Source organism: Mustela putorius, unplaced genomic scaffold (assembly GCF_011764305.1).
Source record: "Mustela putorius furo isolate JIRA1106 unplaced genomic scaffold, ASM1176430v1.1 tig00000592_pilon_pilon_pilon, whole genome shotgun sequence".
In the NCBI taxonomy this organism is placed as follows: domain Eukaryota; kingdom Metazoa; phylum Chordata; class Mammalia; order Carnivora; family Mustelidae; genus Mustela; species Mustela putorius.
The window spans coordinates 9,870,505-9,890,236 of record NW_025421426.1 but is presented as its reverse complement, the minus strand read 5'-3'; the positions used below and the strand labels follow the sequence as shown (position 1 = coordinate 9,890,236).

Sequence of the window (19,732 nt, the reverse complement as noted above, 5' to 3'; positions counted from 1 at the left end):
CCCCACATGGCCAGTCCGTGGGCTGTTGGCCTCGGGGACCAAGGTTTGGCTAACCCTGTGAGGTTTCCTCTCGCACGGCCACTTCCACCCCCTCTGCCTGGCCGGGCTTCCAGTAATGAAGTGTTTTCTCTGGGGCTGGTGGGGCGGGGGCGCTGGGGGCCTCCCTGTCCCACTTCCTGCCCTGGGCTCCTGGAAGCTGGTCCAGAGAACCCTCACTGTGGCCTTGGGCAGCCCGTATGCCCCTCCAACATCTGAGGGTACTTTATCTCTGAGGGGGGGAGGTCTTGGGATCCTGAGAGTGGGGGCTGTGCCCAGAGGGAGGCTGTGGCTCGTCCTTTCTGAGGGGTTGTGGGGTTAAAGAAATAGCTTCTCTTAGAGACAGAGCCAGGCAGCTTGAAAATGGAAAAGCAAGTCTCAGCTGTGGCTCCGGCCTCCTCCCCGCCCGGCATGAGCTGCCATCCCCTGAGTGCAGCTATCCCCCAGCCTGTAAGTCTCAGGACAACTCTGCTTGGAAACTGAGGCCCAGATAGGTGGAGTGACTTGCCCAAGGTCACACAGCAAAGACAGAGCCAGGATGTAACTGGGTCTCTCTCTTCCTTCTGAATCACTTCTATCTTGTTATCTGAATCCCAAACAGTGGAAACCAGGAGATGCTTCCAGACCACCTTTAAAGAGGCACAGTGGTAGGGCCCTGGGGGCTGCTGGGGGTGGAGAGGACCCAGAGCCCCAGCTGGGGGCCCCCACCCTGCTTCCTACCAAACCAATTAAACCATTTTCCTTGGGCCTGTATTAAATATTAGAATTTTGTATGGGAGTTTGTTCTGAATGGAGGTCTGCTGTCTTGGAGAGGGGGCTCTGGGGTGACAAGGAGCTAGGAGTAGGGGTTTCCCTTCCCCTACCTGGGGACCCTGGGCTCGAGCTGATCACTGGCTGGTGACTCACGTCCTGCTTAGCACATCCTTCTGTCCTGTGACCTCGAACCCTATGGGGGCGGTCCCTAACCGGGGTCCTCCTAACCAATGCCCTCCCCACCCCCAACACACACAGGGACTGGGAACAATTAACTTGTGCCTCAGGCCAGGCCAGATGTTCACGTGGGTATTGGTTTTGCTAACCACATGTGACTCAGGGCTCCCTCAGAGCTGGAAGGCTCCCAAGAGGCCACAGAGGGCCACCCTGTCATGTCACAGGCCCAGAGAGGGCAGGTGACTTCCCGAAGGCCACTCAGGAGTAGACAGGAGGAAGGAGGGCGGCATTCTGATGGCTGACCCGGAGCTTTTCTACGTCTCTGCTTGTCTCTGGATGTCTCTGTCCCTATCCCCACCCCCAGCCATAAATGTCCTCCCCAGCTGACACAGGGCCCTCCGCGTAACCAGGCCTCTCCAGCTTTATCTCCGTCTGCCTCCCACTTGGCTCTCCAGGCTTTATCCGGACTCAGCTATGCACAGCTCCCCCAGGGGCTCCTGCTCTCACGCCACCTCCAGGCCTTAGTTCTCCCGTCTTCTGTTTAATTAATTGCCTTTTTGCCTGCACAACTCCTCCTCTTGCTTCACGGCTCAGCTCAGCGGTCACCTCCTCCAGGAAGACTTACAAAGCCACCTCTCCCACCTCCCAGACTGGGTTAGGCCTTCCTCTCTCATTGCTTTCCCACTGACTGTGCTGTAATTACCCCCCCTTATCTCTCTCTTCCCCTCTAATCTGTGAGCTCGTTGGGCAGAGACCTTATTGTAATTCTTTATGTACGAGTAGGGGATGGCCCACCACATTCAGTGTTTGTCGAATGAACGCGTGGGCGGATGGATATACAGATAGATGGATGGATGGGTGGACGGTTGACTGGATGGATCTATAGCTGAATGGATGAATGGACAGACAGAAGGACCAATGCTCGAACAGATAGATGGATTGATGGACAGATGGATGGACGGGTAATGGCACCTGTTGGGACGCAGACTGTGAGAGGTAAGTCCCTGGAGACTGGATATCCCCACGGATGGAGGGGCTCTCTTGGATGGAGAGGGAGTAATCTAACTTATTATCTGCCTCCTCCGAGAGATAGCTGGCCAAGAGCAAAGCTAGCTCTTCCCTGACACCCAGTCCCTCATGAGCAACAACTCATTCCAACTCAGTGGGGTCTCCTGAACGCTGGTAATCAGTCGACATCAACGAGTCTATAGGAACCCCCTCTGCCTCCTGATGTTCTAGAACTCTGAATTCCTGAGGGCCCTCCCTCCATGCCCCGCTCTGGGTCAGAGCTGCCACTCCGTGCTTCTGGGCACAAAAACAGATTCCTAGAGCCAAGAGGTTGTACAAAATAGGAAGTTTGCACCTCTCCTACTTAACAGATGAAGAAAGTGACAATAAGCAAGGCCAAGGAACCAGCCCGAGAACGTACAGCTACAGAGCTGGGGTTAGAGCTTTGGTCCCCCGGTTGGTTCACTCATTCAAGCACGCACCAAAGCCGTATCTAGCACCTAACGCTTGCCATGTTCAGCGCCTTCTCCTTGGCGTACTAAGTCTGTAAATAAACCCTCGTGCCAATTTCCAAAGCCCTTTCCATGTCCCTTCATGACTTCCTCCCTGCTCCCCAGCAGGCTTATCAATGTTTCACCAGCTCTACCCTTGGCACAGCCCCGGGGCCAACCCCCTCACCCAGCAAGTGAGAACCAGCTCATTGCCAGGCCTCCCGGGTCCCAGTGCTATGGGAAGCCGTGTGCAGAGGCAATCCCATGTGTGTGCCGAGAGCTCCACATCCCAGCCCCTCTTTCGGGGAGCACCATGCTGGTCCCTGCACACAGAACATGGGCAGAGCAGACTGAAGCCGGGTGTTAGACTGTCCAAGCCCCACAGCTGTCCCAGGGGTGGGAGAAGGAGCTCAGCACGGTTGAGATCTGGGATGTCAGGGTCAGGGGGCAGACCTCTGAACTCCCATGCAGACTGGGGAATGTGTGGAAGAAGGGGCCGGGGAGAGGTGCCAGGGGTGGCAAGACTGGTGCTACCGGCAACAGGCAGAGCTCCACCAGCTCCTCCCAGCGTGGCCATCAGCAAGGGCAGCGTGGAGACAGCCAGTCTTGGAGAGATGGGGCCTCATGTTCTGGGGCAGGAGCCCAGACCACGGCAAGCCATGGCCATTCACTGGGCCCACCCTGCGGACTTCCTGATGGAGGAGACCCTGCTGAAGACACGGAACAGGTTGGCATCTGAGGGCCCAACTGAGGTCCAGCTGCACAGAACAGAAAAACTTCTGGGGACAAATCAATGAACTGGAGAACCAAAGAAGAATGTGGAAAAAAGAACCCAAAGCTGCTCCTAGGATAAAATTCATACGGCACAGACTTGGCCAAGGAAGCACAAGCAAAGCGCTGGGCATTGGCCTCTGGGTGGAGGCAATGAAGAACCAGCGTGCCTTCTCCGCCCTCTCCTCCAAGGTGACCTTGGGTGACTCCCAAACAGAAACGGCATACAGAACACCAGTGGGCCCCCTTAAAATGCAGATTCTGGGGCGCCTGGGTGGCTCAGTGGGTTAAGCCGCTGCCTTTGGCTCAGGTCATGATCTCAGGGTCCTGGGATCGAGTTCCGCATCGGGCTCTCTGCTCGGTGGGGAGTCTGCTTCCTTCTCTCTCTCTGCCTGCCTCTCTGCCTACTTGTGATCTCTCTATGTCAAATAAATAAATAAAATCTTAAAAAAAAATGCAGATTCTGCCTGGGATTCCACATTTCACAGGAGCACTTGGAGGGCGCTGACACCCCAGCACACACGTGGGGAGGGAAGAGCCACAGGGTCAGCTCCAAGATGGAGAAGACCTGCTTGACCCCACTGGACTCTTCGGGAGCAGACATCAGCCTTCCGTTGGGTCAAGCCGCCGACATCTGGGGATTTGTGGCCTCAGCATAGCCTAATGTACCCCAATTAACCATTAGGAGGAGGGAGTACCATTGCGTCAGGCAACCAGTGTTCACTGAGTTGCTGCCATGAACTCATTTGGGGCCGCAGGCGCCACCTTCCTCAGGCGGCACTCACTGCCCCGGGGGCTCAGCGCATGAGGTCTGGGCACCCGAGACGGACGGGCCCTCCTGGGCCGCTCGCTCGGGGTATCTAGGAGCACCTCTTACCACAACCCAATCCCAGCACCGCAAGTCAGGGCGGAGTCAGGATTCGAAGCCAGGATCTTTGGATTTAGGAGCCCGTATTTTATTCCAGTAAGGCAAAGAGCAGCCTGGCTCATTCTGGGGTCTTGTTGGGGGAGCTGCAGCCGCTGCCAAGAGCCTCATGGGTTGTCTGGACTGTCTCATCCCTCTGGCACCGAGCTTGGCCCTTTGGGGGGCCTGCCCCTGTGTAAGCCATCAGCAAAGTGGCAGTTCTTGCCGCAGGACTTTCGACATCCCGAACCGCATGTGGGAGGCTCATCTCTGACACTTGTACCACCAAACACCCCGATGCCAGCCCGCATGCTTCCGGGACTGGCCAGGCCCCAGGGCCTCCTGCTGACCGCATGCTGCCATCCCCAGTGACGAGAGCGGACACGTTCCAAGCACACGGTCACACTCTGACTCAGAGAGGCCCCCGGGGGCAGGGGTAGGGGGAGGATGGTGCAGGGAGCACTTCGAGTCATCTCTTGTCACCTCCCTGGCCCTCACTGACCCATAACTCCTTCACGGTCCTGGGAGCCCACGGCAGCCTCACCGCCTGGCTGTCAGCGGAGGTCGTTCCTTCCACGTGGCCGTGAGCAGTGTGCCTCCTGCCAGCTCCTCCCCACGTCCAACTTCTCCTGTCTTCCTTCTTGCTTCAGACAGAGAAGAGGTTCCAGGAAAAACTGATCAATGATGATAGAGGTCAGAAGAGTGAGTACCTGGAAGGGGCATGAGGAACCCTCTGGAAAAGTATCTTGCTCTGAGTGGCGGTGACAGGGGTGTGCACATATGGGAAGAGTTATCAAGACGTTTATATCACACTGGCACATTCCCCTTGAACTAAGAAATATATGCCACCGAGAGTTTTATAAGCAGTAGCCAAAATAAATCACAACCAAAACCATGACAGAAGGTTTGGGAGCCCGGGAGACCTGCACTGAAACCTGGTTCTACTTTCTCGCTGTGCAACCTTAGGCAAGTTACTTAACCTCTCTGAACCTCCCCTCATTGAGGCATAGATTGTGAAGATTAAAACACCACTTTTTATAAGTACTTAGCCCAGGGCTGGCTTCCTCTGTGTGCCTTTTATGTTATCACTTTCATTGTTCTCAAAACCAGGGGTCCTAGCAAGGACAGGTGGGGCCCGGGACTGGTCTTCCCTGAGCACAGACAATAAGATGGGCACAGGGTCTGCAGAGAATTTAAAGACAAAATGAAACCGATGAGAAGTCAGTATATAAATAGAAACCGTGTCAGTACATAAATGTAAATCCTGTCCATCGTAAAGTACTTTGTCCTGAAAACATCTTGTCTTGGTCCAAGTTCTCAACAATTGATGTGGTAACTGTTGAATTTTAATTAAGCTTCGAATTTAGCACATTTTAATTTCTTATCCTATTTTTTTCTTTTAGAGAGAGAGTGGGGGCAAGAGAAGGGAAGGGGCAGAGAGAGAGAGAATCTCAAGCAGACTCGGTGTGGGGCCCAGTCTCACAATCCTGACATCATGACCTCAGCTGAAACCGGAGTTGAACACTTAGCCGACGGAGCCATTCAGGCGCCCCCTAATTTCTTACCATTTTTTAAAAAAGTTTTATTAATTTATTTTAGAGAGAGCAAGAGAGCACAAGTGGGGGAGCAGCAGGCAGAGGGAGAGGAAGAAGCAGGATTCCTGCTGAGCAAGGAGCCTGATGCAGGACTCGATCCCAGGACCCCGGGATCATGACCTGAGCTGAAGGCAGATGCTTAACCAATTGAACCACCGAGACTCCCCCCATTTCTTTCCATTTAATAAACCTATCCTACATGGAAGGGAAGTTGGAGATCTCTAAGAAGACAGCGGCCCAGCGCCCATGAACTCAGGAGCACGCAGTCTCCTGACTGTTCAGAATCTTGCTCAGCCCTGTCTCCAACCCTGGGGATGCGGTTCTGCACCCCAACAGTAGACTTGAAGCGAAAAGTGGTCACAGAGGACGGTGAAGATACAGGTATTTCAATTCTCTCGTTCTATGTGAGTCCTTGGAGTTTGGGTTTGTGCTTAAAATTTAAAATAGTGAGGGATGGCTGGGTGGCTCAGTTGGTTAAGCCGCTGCCTTCAGCTCAGGTCATGATCCCAGGGTCCTGGGATCGAGTCCCACATGGGGCTCCTTGCTCGGCAGGAAGCCTGTTTCTCTCGCTGCCTCTGCCTGCCTCTCTGCCTGCTTGTGTGTACTCTCTTTCTCTCTCTGGCAAATAAACAAAATCTTATAAAAATAAAAATAAAATTTGAAACAGTGTGACTGCAAAGGTTGGGGGGCGGTTTTATTTGGTAAGTGCAAGCTTTAGTTCATACATGAAGACAATTTGTCTCATCTCAAGGCCATTACTGAAAACAGTCCTGCCGTGCAAAGGAGTGGGGCGCTCAGCCACGAGGAACGGGGCAAAGAGCACCCAGGCTTGCCTTGGACTAAAACACAAGCATGGAGAGACAAACAGGTGTATCTCCTTCCCTGCCCACCTGGGGACACCGCCGTCCCCACCCCGCCCTCCTCCTCCAGCCAGAACCCACGGAGACCGAGCGTGCATGTCCATCTACGTCCCCCATCCCACTGCCCCTTCCCCAGGACTAGGAGGGAGTCTCCCCCTCAGCAAGTCCCTCCGTCTGACCCTATATCCGGTCACTCTTCTTTTTCCTCACCCACCACCCGTTCTGGAAGCCAGGGCCCTCACTTCAAGGTTTGGGGTCCTGGTGGAGATTATGGGGGCCAAAGCCTTCCCCAGCCCCTGCTCGGCACTCCCTGTTGTGACCTTTACCAAATTCTACAGTCCAAGCCCTTGTCCTCACACCCCTTCCCCCCGCTGGCTGGAATGTTGGAGATGCCCCCAGGAGTGGCTGGTTTGAATTTGGGTGTTCTGCTCCCCCCCATACAGCACCACTCCCCACTTCCCCCAGCTCCAGCCACACCTTGGCTCCCAGAATAGGCACGTTACCGTTATCGTGCTGACTCCTGCCTAGGCGTACGTGCTGTTCCCTCTGCCTGCGAACCCTGCCTGCTCTTACCCCCTCTGTCTCTGTAAAGACACCTCCTCCAGAAAGCCATCCCTCACTTTCCCTCTCAACAAGGATCTCAGGATGCCCAGGAATTTCACCTGTTTTCCCGCTGTCATCTCCCTCTCTGGGCTTTGTTCCAAGGTCACCACTGTGTCTCCAGCTCCCACAGAGGGGGCCTGGGAGATGGCTAAATTCAACACAATGGATTTGGTTCTTCCAGACCATCCAGCAGGGCCGGCACACAGTAGGTCCAGCCTGCACGGGCTCATGCACCGTGGGCCACCTTCCAGAGCCCAGGAAAGCCGGCGGGAGGGAGGCCCCTTGTTGCCAAAAGCAAACAGGCCGCCCAGGGAAGTTTTGCTGCTCTGGGTCACACCCGCCTCTGGGTGGCTGCCAATCTTCCTGCCAGAAACCACAGGCCCAGCCGAAACTGCCCAGAGTCTGGGCCACAGGGCTTCGGAGGACTTGGGTCAGCGCTGCAAAGGGGGGTGTCCTGCGGAGCTCCTGCTGGGTCCACAGCGTCCCGGGGCTCGGGCTGGGGTCTGGGGCAGGGCTGCGGCGGCCACCCCCTTGGGCTGGGAGGAGCAAGAGGGGCCCCTGCCAGCCTGTCACAGGCTCTTGGCAGCCTGTCACTGGCTCTGGCTTTCACACGCTCACACACACACACACACACACACACACACACACACACACTGGCAGGCACCCTCTCAGTGGCCTCTGCGGTCTCCTCTTCAGGTAAATGGGCTCATCCGTGGGAGCATGAGGATGGGGACAGGAGGGGGAATGCAGAGGCCAGTGTGTGCGCACACGTGTGTGTGTGTGTGTGTGTGTGTGTGTGTGTGTGCGCGCGCGCCTGGGAGTGACCTCACAGCCGCCGGAACATAAAATCTTAGAGTAGGTCCTGCCTCCCAGGCTCAGAGCTGGCTCCGTGGGGGACACAGTGACATGAGAGGCACACCACAGACCCACCTTCTGGCCTTCTCCCTCCTCTGCCTCCTCTCAAAGGTAAGGGGGCCCCGGGCCCCAAAACGTCCTGCTGACTTCCTTGGTGTGGTGGGAGAGGTGTGGGATCATTGCCAAGGATCCCCTGGAAGATTTCCTGCAGGTCCCTGGTGTCAGGCACAGCCCAGCTTCCCTCCCCGGTGCCCAGACATTTGTCTCTGGCCAGCTCTGCGGTGCTGCCTTAGGCGAGTCCCTTCTCTCTGAGCCTCAGCTGCTCCCTCAGTGAAATGGGCATAATGATCACAAGGTCTTTGCAAAGATCACAATGGTAATTCATCAGAAGTGCTCAGCACAGGACCTGGACTGTGGCAGGTGTTTCAAAAGAGAGGGCCATGACTACTGGCGGTCCCCAGAGCCCTTCTACAGCGCTGAGGGGGGTGTCCTCATTATATATGGGAAGATGCAACATACAACCTGCTTTGCCTACCTGGAGCCAGGATTTGGATGGATGTTGGTGTCTACCTGATGGGAAAGTTCATACTGCAAGGGCATTACTGCTATTGGGTGTGAGTGACCTGCAGACCCGGGCTGAAGAGGGGACAGGGAGACGTTCATGGAATAGCAATCTCCTCTCAGGGAACATTTTTCACAAGGTTTGTGAAATATCTACCTTGCCTAGCATATCCAACAGCCTCATAAGGAATTATTATCCCCTGTTTTTGGGCAAGCAAGGCTCAGAGAGGGCAAGCAGCTTGCCTAAAATCACACAGCAAAGAAATATCAGAGTAATTGAGGCGGTGGAGCCCAGGTGGGCTTGGCTGTGTGGGGAGTAGGGAAGGGGCACTTCTATTTGTGTCTCTCCTGCTGCCCGTGCTTTTTCCCCTACCTGGACCAAGGCCCCAGCTGCCGAGCCCCGTCATTCCTTCAGCAAATGCTGAGTTCCTGATGCCATGGAGACTGGCCCCACCACAAGCCACAATCTCATTGTATGTCATGCTTCTCTGAGGATCATTTCTCATTTCTCTGAGGAGCGTTTCTCTCCTGGATCCTCAATAGGACTGGGGGGCAAGGCTGTGAGCCCAGCTGGCATCCTGACCCCACTGTTTTTCTCCCCCAAGGGGCTGAGCAACACCCGATGCCCGGGTGGGTGGCTTGGGTAGTTGGAATAGGGGACTTGGGGTTCCGGGGCCAGGCTTAAATGAAAGACTCAAAGGAAGCTGTCTGGGACTCACTGTCCACCCCTCCCTTATTCCCTGTCCCCGGGAGCTGGGTGGGCGGCATCCCGCACAGAATCAGGGACTTAGTCATCATGAACACAGAAAGCCACAACCATCCTCAGGGAGAGAATTCTAAGTCCTCCGGCAGCCTGTGGGCTCCTGGGCTCAGGTCGGTGAACAGGGGCAGGTGACAGAGACCCGGAAACAGACAAAATCACTGTGACCAAGAGCCAGCCATGACTTCTTTTAATCCCTGTCCCCATTTCCAGATAGGTGGTCTCACCCCTTTGAGAAGGAAACAGCCTCCTCCCCACGAAGCATTTATATGGTGTGTTGAAGGTCACACAGCCCATCCAGGTACAACCTGGATTTCAACTCTTTTCTAGAATATTCCACATCCAGGGCTCATCCCTCTGGTGACTGCAGCACGGCTCTGAGGAAACAGCAGGAGTCTCCCTGGAGATCCAGGGGGTCCAGAGAAGACAGGTCTCTCCTTGGCTGGGCTCCCTTGACCTCTCACTGTCCCTCCTGAATAAATAGGTAAACTGAGGCAGAGGCTAAGCTGGCAGCAGAGCTGCCCAAGGACAAAGGTGGGTTGTGGTGATGAGAGCCTGGGCCTTGGATTCCCGTGGACCTGGATTCCAGTCCTGACTCTACCTCTTACTGGCCTCGTCCCCACACTGTTTTGAGCTTCTGTTTCTTGGTCTTTCCTGTGGACACAAAGCGAGTGCCTCATCTGAAAGGGTTGAATTAGCACATTACAGCTCACGGCATGCCCGTGGTCAATGCTGGCCACATCATCGGTATAATTAGTGGCCCCACCTGGGTGTCAGGACCAGCACATCCCCCTAAGCCAAGCTCACCCCGTAGGCAGCTTGGGGCAGGAACCCAGGTACAAAGCAGAAGGCTTGTGGCCTGGCACCCCTGCTTTTGGGCGGGAGGGACCCAAGAGCCAATTCTGGTCAGGGGCTCCACTTCTCACTAACCAAGGGAGCCCAACCTCTGCTTTGCACAGGGATCCCAAAGTCAGGCTGATGGCTCCTCAGGGTGATTCCATGAGAATTGTTTCCAGATTTATTACAGTGCAGCATTGGGTTCATAAAGAGGCGCCCTAGAGCGCCTGGGTGGCTCAGTCGGTTAAGCCACTGCCTTCGGCTCAGGTCATGATCCCAGGGTCCTGGGATCGAGTCCCGCATCGGGCTCTCTGCTCAGCGGGGAGCCTGCTTCCTCCTCTCTCTCTCTGACTGCCTCTCTGCCTACTTGTGATCTCTCTCTGTCAAATAAATAAATAAATTCTTTAAAAAAAAAAAAAAAAAGCGCCCTAGATGCTGCCGTAGACTTTCAGACAAGCCGGATGCTGCTGGTCCGGACCAGGCATTGAGGGGCAAGGTTAGGCCATCTTCTCTAGAATCTCTTCAGTATCACCCAGTCTGCAGCATGGAATTCCTGCAGAGATGGTGACTCACTCCCCTGCGAGGCCTGGGGCACAGAGCTGCCCGCCTGCCTCCTGACCAGTGCTGTCCCTGCCTGGAATCACCACCCCCACCCCGGCCCCCCAGGCTGGTTGGCCGGTCTGGGGCGGCCTCTGGTGGCTGGGGTGCAACCTGCAGGCCACTGAAGGCAAGTTTGCAGGACTGGGGGATCCTAGGGGTAGAACAAAGAGGGCCAAGGGTTTCATTGCCTGCTTTGGGGCCACACAGAAGTTTGGAGGTGATTCATTCTATTTTTGTAAACTGTAAGTCTTCCATCCTCCAGATGAAACCCTTTGGTCCTCTAAAGATCCTATGGAACTAAAGATCGGCCCCCTACAAAGGGAGCTACCTGGGAATATCTTGAATTATGCCTGCCTCTGGGTCCCCACCTTCAAATGGACATATGGGGAGACCATGGCATCTGGCTTCTGGCTTGATTGTTTCTCTGCCCTGAGTGTGGAAGAACAACCAGGACACTTGGATCAATACCTTGACCCTGTCCGTGGGGGATGGGTCCCTGGCTCAGGCTTTTCCCAATTACAGGATCCTTAAGGAGGAAGTGGGCTCAGCTCTGCAGCTAACACACTCTGACTTTCGGCAAGATGCTTTGTCTCGCTGGAGCTCAGTTTCCCCCATCTCTCCCTGACAGAGGTGTCAAAATCCTAGCTATGCATCAGAAGCCCCAGGACAGCCCGATAAAAACACAGATTCCAGAGCCTGTCTCTGGAAGTTATATTTGGGAAGTCCCAGGGGAGGCCTGGGGATCAGTATTTTACCAAGTTTCCTGGCGGATCTGACACATATCCAGAAACATATTCTGGATTGTTCCAAAGATCAAAAACATCTATGATACTGTGTGATTTATTTAGCTGTCAGGACAAATATTTCCAGTCTACATGCTAGAAAATGTGCAGTGCCCTGCCACTGTAATCCTTTGTTTTGTTGATTTTGCCTTTCTGTAAGCTTCTGAGGGCAGGGCCCGGCTCATCCCTTGTAATTCCCAACCGTGATCATCACGGCTAAGGCAAGGCGCATCTACAGCATGGGCTCTGTGCTCAGGGTTTAACACGCACATTTCATGTATGAAATCCTGAAAACAATCCTCTGAGTTCAATATTACTGTTGCCCCCTTTTCACAGATGAAGAAACTGAGGCTTGGAGAGCTTCAGTAACTTGCCCAAGGTCACTCAGCTAATAAGGAGCAGAGGCAGGGCTGCGACTCTAGGCCAAAGTCCTTGCTCGCAACCACAAGGACACGCTGCCTCTTAGGGAAGGGTGTCGCCACACTGCCAAGGTTCAAGGCCAGGTCTGTGTGACCCTTGGGCCAAAACGTGGACCCCTCACTGCCCACCTGGAATGCCCGTGGCCGAGTGACATGCTCTGTCTCTGCAGGTGTGTGCCCAGCTGTGCCCGACGCCCTGTGCCTGTCCCTGGCCACCGCCCCGATGCCCACTGGGGGTGCCCCTGGTGCTGGACGGCTGCGGCTGCTGCCGGGTGTGCGCACGGCGGCTGGGGGAGCCCTGCGACCACCTCCACGTCTGCGACCCCAGCCAGGGACTGGTCTGCCGACCCAGGGTGGGCTCTGGATACCGAGGGGCTGTGTGCCTCTGTAAGCAGGTTTGCCGGACGGATGTGGGTGTGTTTGGGAGGGTCAAGGCTGAGGGGTCCTGGGTCCAAGAGAAGCTCTTTTCTATCTCCTCACTTAAGGCGCACCACCTGGTGGCCCATGTTTCCCCAGGCCCTCCCTCGGCTCCTCCCCTCTTGTCTTGGCTTCCACCACGCCGCCCACCTGGACAGCGTCGCCTCATTCCTATCCATTCAAACCACGACCGACTGCCAAAGCCAACCTCACACACTCCTCCCCCGAGAAGTCCTCTCAGATTCCTTAAACCGGGAATCACTACCCTTTCTCAGGACCTTCGCCACACTTCTGAGGAAATAAAAGTGCAACCGTTTACTTGGGGGGGAGGGCATGGAATAATAGGCGTCGGGCGGTATGCTGAAACCTACCCCAGGACCCTCACGTAAATCACATAATCCTCGCAAGGACCCTTCGACCTAAGTCCTTCCGGACTCACTTTACAGATGAGCCAGCTGAGGTTCAGTAATATTTACTGGCACGATTACTGTTACGCAGCTCGGGACTGGACCAGCTCGGGGTGGTGGCCAGGGACAGGCACAGGGCGTCGGGCACAGCTGGGCACACACCTGCAGAGATGGAGCATGGATCACAGGGTGTGATGCAACATTTCATTCTGCCTTCCTCCTGGAGTGGGAGCCCTAGGACCTGAGTTCAAATCCTGAGTTTGCCATTTACTGGTGACCTGAAGCATGTTCCCTCTCCCACCATTCCAAGCCTTTGTGCCTTTGGATGCTTTAGATCAGAGTTTCTCAACTTTGCTTTTGGGGCCTGACAATTCTTTGTTATCATTCTATATTGGGGGAGGGGAGCTGTCCTGTTCCTGGCAGGACCTTCAGCAGCATCCCTGGTCTCTGTTCCCTGCGGCTTGAATTCAAAACCTTACAGTCATGAATTACAGTCATTCTTGATATCTGTCATTTTGTACACCCCACATACGCCCACCAGCGAAGTCTTCACAATATTCTAGAACCTGACATTCTGGCCCCTTCTCAGTCCCTCCACGGCTACCAGCCTGGTCTGAGCCTCACCATCACGTGCTGGCTATTGCAGCGGCCCTATAATAATTTCCCCGCTTCTGTCCTCACCCCCTACTGTGTTCCCAACACAGCAGCCACAGGGCTCCTTTCAATACATACATCAGATCACATCCCTTTTTTTTCCTCAAGGCCTCCAACAGCTTCCCACTGCCTCCAAGTAAAAGCCAGCCCTCTCAGTGGCTACAAGGCCCCGTAATGTCCTGCTCCTATTTTCTCTCTGACCCTGCCTAACTGCCCCCCTCTCTCCTGCTCTCTGCTCTAGCCATGCTGGCCTATTCTGTTCCTTAAATACCCTAGGGGAGCTTCCACTGCAGGGCCTTTGCACTGGCTGTTTGCTCTGCCAATGCTCTTTCCCCCCAGATACCTGCATGGCGAGTTCCTGCATCTCCTTCTCATCTTTCTCAAATACAACCTTCTCTGGGAGGCCTTCCCCGATCACCATATTCAACACTCCTGAACCTTGCCTCCCATTATTTTTCTAGCTCTAATCACCACTGGACATCATAAACTCTACTTGTTTATAGTGTTTATTTCCATGAGAGCGAAAGCTCCAATGAGGGCAGGATTTTTGCCTGTTTAACCATTGTTGTATCATGAGTCCCTAGCATGCAGGAGGCCCCCAGTAAATAAGCACTGACTGAATGAAACAACAAGAGTAAGAGCTCCGGGGAGGCTGTAGGAACAGGAACCTTTCAGGGCGCGTGTCCTGTGGGCACGACCTTTACACATGTGATCTCATTTTACCCTTAATAAGGGGTAGGTTCTATTATTAAAATGACTTTGCAAATGAAAGAACTGGGGTTCAGAGGGGTGAAGTCACCTCTCCGAGGTCACACAGTTTGCAAGTGGCCAAAGGGGAGAAAAAAAATCCTCTGTTGTTCCTTCTCCTGCAAGGGATTCTCCGAGGGAAAGAGGGACACAGAGATCACCAGGTGACAAGACTGGGCTCTGAAGTTATTTGAGGGAGTTTGCCGGACAAGGGGGCATTGGAAGGACCTTGAAGAGGAAGTAGGATTTTGGCAACTGTATGTGTATATGGTTGGCAGGGGGTAGGGGCTGGCGGATTGAAGAGTGAGCACCTTAGGAGGTGCCTCCTGGTGTTTGGGACCCCGCACAAAGGTACACAGACCCCAGGGTGGGGAGTGGCCGCCCAGGGATCCTCAGCCCCGCCCCCAGCCAGCTCTGAGCTGGAGGACCAGGAGAGGTGCCAGGAAACCTTGCTAAAATTATCACCCCTCCAGCTGACTTTCCGAAACAATCCCTCTGTTTACCAGATCCTCCCGGAGACCAGGAGCCCAGGGCTGTGGCCCCAGGAATCTGGTGGGAGACCCCTCAGGATTAAGGGGCAGCTGCCCCTAGTCTGGCGGCCACATGATCCAGGCCCAAGGTCAGGGATTTGGCGTCAGAGGGCTGTGGCCTGGAAGGAGCTGGGAGAGAGCTGGCTCTCGTTCTGTCCTCCCCGAGGAACGGACATTCCCCCACTCCCGTTCACTGAGCATCTGCTATGTTCCAGGCTTTTGGAAAAATGCCTTAAGTACACTAGTTCCTTTAATCCTCCAGTGGCCCTGGGAGCCGGGTAATTTGGCTCAGAGAGGTGCAGTGACCTGTCCCAAGCCCCACAGTTAGCAAGTGGGAACAGGGGCTGGCACCCACATCTGCGCAGATCCCAAATCCCCGCATAGGTCCCAAATCCCTGCGTAGGTATGGGCCTATTGGAGGTTTTATTTTGAAGACCTGGGAAAACCTGCCTTCGGGCAAATCTTTCCCCAGACCCAGCTGAACTGCCCCCGGAGTCTCCAGGACTTTCGGTTCCTCCTTGCTCTGCCCTCTCCGGGCGGCTCACCTAGGCCTCTCCTTGGCTTTTCATTCTGTCTGGCAGATGGTGACTTTCACATCTGTCCCCTGCCTGGTGCTCCATCTTTCAAGACAAGGACTACGTCTTGGTCCTGTCTAGGATCCCAGTGGCTTGGCACTCAGGAGGGGCACACGACACATCTCCGGAACCGTAAGAAAACAGAACCCTTTCATGAGTGTCTCTTCTTTGCTGGGTCTTGCACAAGGCATTCATTCAAATGACCTGGGTGTGTCCCAGCCATGCTCTGAGCCATTATAGGGCGGCCCCCGCCCTCAAGGAGTGCTTGCTCAGTGCAGGAAGTGGGAATAACACCCCTATCTTGAGGGTTTCACTTGAAGAGTGTCCCTTGAGCACCTACTGTATGCCTAGCACGGTGTTAGAAGTTATGGAATATCGTCTCCCGTACCTGAAGGCATGGAGCTGTTCTCATCATTGCTATTGTTAAGGTGACTCAGAGAAGTTAAGCAACTTGTCTAAAGTCACAAAGCCAGCAGGTTAAGCCCAGGCCTGGCAGGGGTGACTACAGCCTGGCAGAGGCACATTGAAAGTGTGTTGCATGAACTCTCAGTGCGAATGTAAGTTATATATTTAATAATATAGTATATAGTAATTAATTACATTAATAATAACAACAGAGCATCTGGGATCTGTTGAAGGTCTCTTTTATGTTGGATTCATTACATACATCATTTCATTTGGTCTCTACCACAACCCTGTGAAATAAGTGCCATTATAACCCATTTTGCAGATAAGGAAACTGAGGTAGGAAGAAGTAAAGTCGTTTGGCCAAGCTCCATAGCTAATAAAAAGCAGAGTGGGGGCTCCAACCAGGCCAGTGTCCCCACAGCGCCTATGCCAGGATGCGGTACACCACACTGTCTTCCCGCGGGCCCCAGGGGAGGCTGGCGATGGGGACCGGCTGGAGCACCTTGGCAGCGAGCAGATGCCGAAGGGACCGGGTCCCCAGCAGGATCTTGGCCAGCTCTGCCGAGAGACCGGGTAGAGGATGCGGCTGGCACGGTCTTGCCCAGGGAAAAGCTGGGGGTCATGGATGGGGGTCCGGTTTCTCCTCTGCAGGGGGAGAGGATGACGGGAGCTGTGAGGTGAACGGCCGCCTGTACCGGGATGGCGAGACCTTCCAGCCCCACTGCCGGATTCGCTGCCAGTGTGAGGACGGGGGCTTCACCTGTGTGCCCCTGTGCAGCGAGGACGTTCGGCTGCCCAGCTGGGACTGTCCGCATCCCAGGAGGGTTGAGGTCCCCGGCAAGTGCTGCCCTGAGTGGGTGTGCGACCAGGGAAGGGAGCTGGGGGTCCGGCCCCTCCCAGCCCAAGGTGAGTGCTGGGGGGGCCCAGGCCGGGGCCAGGGCCACCGCGGGGTGGGGCTTCCCCTGGAGCCAAGACACTTGGACTTGTCAGAGCTCAGGTTTCCCTGACCGCTGCTGGGAGGGGCTGGTGGCTGAGGACACTCGGAAAGCCCAGCGGGAGTCACAAGACTTCTTTAAACGGACAAAACAACAAGCAAATAATTCTAAATCATAAATAATGGAAAATAAAAATTGGTGGTGGAGCAGGGAAGGGAAGGGAGGGCTAGGATACTTGGATCGAATGTTCCCGTTTCATAGCAGAGGTATACTATTATGATAGACACTAGTGGTCTATTTCTAATATAGCGATATGCATTAATAATACATTCATATAATTTAAATGTTATGTAATATTATAAATATGTAGTTATTTGGGCTTATCCAAAGGGGAACTCAAAACTGAAGCAGGTGAAGTGGTTGCCTCTGGGATGTGGGCTTAGGGGTGGTCAGAGATGGAGGAAAGATAGTTACCTCTTGCTATAAACTCTTTGGTTCTAGAGAACTTGTTACTGTTACATTAGTGGGTTATTGTCATTATATGAACACGATCTTTTTAAAGAAAGGCAGCTGAAAAGAAGGCATTGGTTCATTGATGTTGGTGCCGCATCAGAGTAGAGCAGGATGGGGTTCAGCATGGAGTCTGTCTGGGTTCTAAGCCCAGCTTCTCTATTTCCTAGCTGTGTGACTCTGAGAAAGTTGCTTAACTTCTCTGTGCCTCAGTTCCCCCAACTATAAGATGAGGGTAAGTGTGTCTAACTTGCAGAGCTGTTGTAGAGGTCTGGATGAGTAAGCCCAAGGAAAGCAGTCACAGCAGCAGCTCGCACAGAGCACTCCATCCGTGGTGGCTGTCAGTATCCCTGTTGTGGAATGGAACACATTCACTTAAATACATAGGAGAATGCCAGTGAGTTCATCTTATATATGAAAAATCTGGGTGCGACACTGTAAATGCAATCTCATCTCCATTACGTGTGTCTGTAAGTGTGTGTGTGTGTGTGTGTGTGTGTGCATGTGTGTCCCTGTATGCCCTCCACACACACAGGTGCATATCACACAGGCTTTCTCAACCTGGGCACGAGTGACACTCGGGCTGGGTGGCGCTCTCGTAGGGGAGCTGCCCTGTGCCCTGCAGGGTGTTTAGAAACATCCCTGCTGGGTTCCAGTAGCCTCAGTCCCAGCCGTGTCCATTAAGATGTCTCTGGACATCACCAAAGGAGGGGAGCACAGTCACCGCCAGCTGAGAACCATTTGGTTAATAAGGACCGGAAGAAAGGACACCACAATATTAAGAAAGCAGAATAAGATGTGAGGAGGAGGAGAAGCTAGACGGTGCCGAGCCCTCCCATCTTGTTCCGGGTACAGCCTCACAACCCTAGCAGCTTTGCCACCGAGTCCCAGCACCTCTACTCACAGGCCGCAACCTTCTTCCTGGAAGATGCCATGGGGTGCAGAAATGAGAAACCCACCACGTACTGGGGGACCATCACGGCCGGCACCATCGTAGCTGCCTAGTACCCGGCACAAACGAGGTGCTCACAGCACCGTGCTAAGCATGCTCCCTCCGTTATTTTACTCAGTCCTAACTATCACCCATTAGAAAACTTACATGGGAAGAAACTGAGGTCCAGAGAAGCTAAGGGACGTGACCATGAGGGCGCCGCTGGCGGCTGGGTTGACTTGGCTGCCAGGCCCTGACCTCACAGTGCTGACCTCTCTTTCTTCCCCCAGGACCCCAGTTTTCTGGCCTTGTGGCTCCCCCACCCCCTGGCGCCCCCTGCCCAGAGTGGAGCACAGCCTGGGGCCCCTGCTCAACCACCTGTGGGCTGGGCGTGGCCACTCGGGTGTCCAACCAGAACCTCCTCTGCCGCCTGGAGACCCAGCGCCGCCTCTGCCTGCTCGGGCCCTGTCCACCTGCCAGGGGCCGCGGCCCACGGAACAGCACCTTCTAGAGCAGGGCTGGGGATCTGGGGGCTCCGGGACCGCACTCCCCAGCAGGCAAGCCAGCGCTTGGGCCCTGAGCAGAAGGCAGATGGCCCCTCCTCACGCCCTTGGCTAGGCAACGGCATCCAGGCCCTGGAGGACCAGAATGTTCACAAGCCGTCTGCTCCATCTGGACCCTGAGATAGAGCCGGGATGTCTGCCCCAGCCCTCTTCCTCTACCTCATGGCCTAGGGGGCTGGCCAAGGTTTCCAGGGTCTTCTGCGCCATTCCCAACAGCCTTTATCAAACATGTGCATAGGCAAGCTTCCCAGCAGATAGGGCAACCAGCTGTCCCTTAATCATCAGGCCGAGGCAGGTGCTGGGCTGGACTGGCTATTTTCCTGAGGGTGTGGTGAAGAGGGGCACACAGATATTCTGAATCTCCTGCTTCTTTTCCCAGGAGTGACATAAAAATGTCCCTGTATACGTGTCTGTGCAAGAGCTTGTAGGTCAGGCTTATGCTGTCTGAGAAAGCTCCCCCACACCCCACCATCTAGGGTAGAATTCAGAGGTCGCATGTTTTGTGAAAGTCACAAGGTGAAATCACACTGTCTGGAAGAAAGTCGGAAAACAGGCCTGAGAGTGATCCGTTAAACCCGACTTGTATTCATAGGAATGAACCTTTCTCAGGCACCTGCAATGTACCAGGCGCAGAGCTAGACACTTTATATATAGGTTGGTGCTTTGCAACATTTGAGACCAGAGAAAAGTAGGGGAGCATGAAGGATAGCCCCCTGGGGACTGGGAAACATGGCCTGAAATAAACCAACCCAAGTGTGACATTCTCTCTGAAGTCTCATGTTTTATTGCTTTAAAAAAAAAAAAAAAAAAAAAAAACCTATGTACAAATTTTCCATCCTCCTCTGTGATCTACATGTTATGTTTAAAAATAAAAACTGTGTTTTCATCAGACTCCAACCAGGAAATTGGAGAGCACTCTCTGTATTTAAACTCGGATTTCTTCCTATTAAACTAATTTTATGGAGGCGCGGTTTACATGCCGTGAAACACACAGGTCTTAACGCACGGTTTATAGAGTCTTTGCCAATGTGAACACCTGTGTG

At 54.2% G+C, this 19,732-nt stretch overlaps 1 protein-coding gene across 2 annotated transcripts; it reads left to right on the top strand.

Moving 5' to 3' along the window:
* The first annotated feature begins 7,587 nt into the window (after positions 1-7,587).
* CCN5 (cellular communication network factor 5) lies at positions 7,588-19,448 on the top strand. 2 transcript variants are annotated; one of them, XM_004746376.3, is made up of 6 exons: positions 7,588-7,894; positions 8,072-8,164; positions 12,183-12,399; positions 15,349-15,474; positions 16,402-16,656; positions 18,417-19,448. In XM_004746376.3, exons 2-6 carry the CDS (start codon positions 8,105-8,107, stop codon positions 18,635-18,637), a joined length of 879 nt encoding a protein of 292 aa, XP_004746433.1. In that variant the 5' UTR covers positions 7,588-7,894; positions 8,072-8,104; the 3' UTR covers positions 18,638-19,448. The 2 variants fall into 2 exon arrangements, with proteins under 2 accessions (XP_004746433.1, XP_004746434.1); XM_004746377.3 differs by lacking the exon at positions 15,349-15,474 and having other exon boundaries at positions 7,590-7,894.
* Positions 19,449-19,732: the final 284 nt, after the last annotated feature.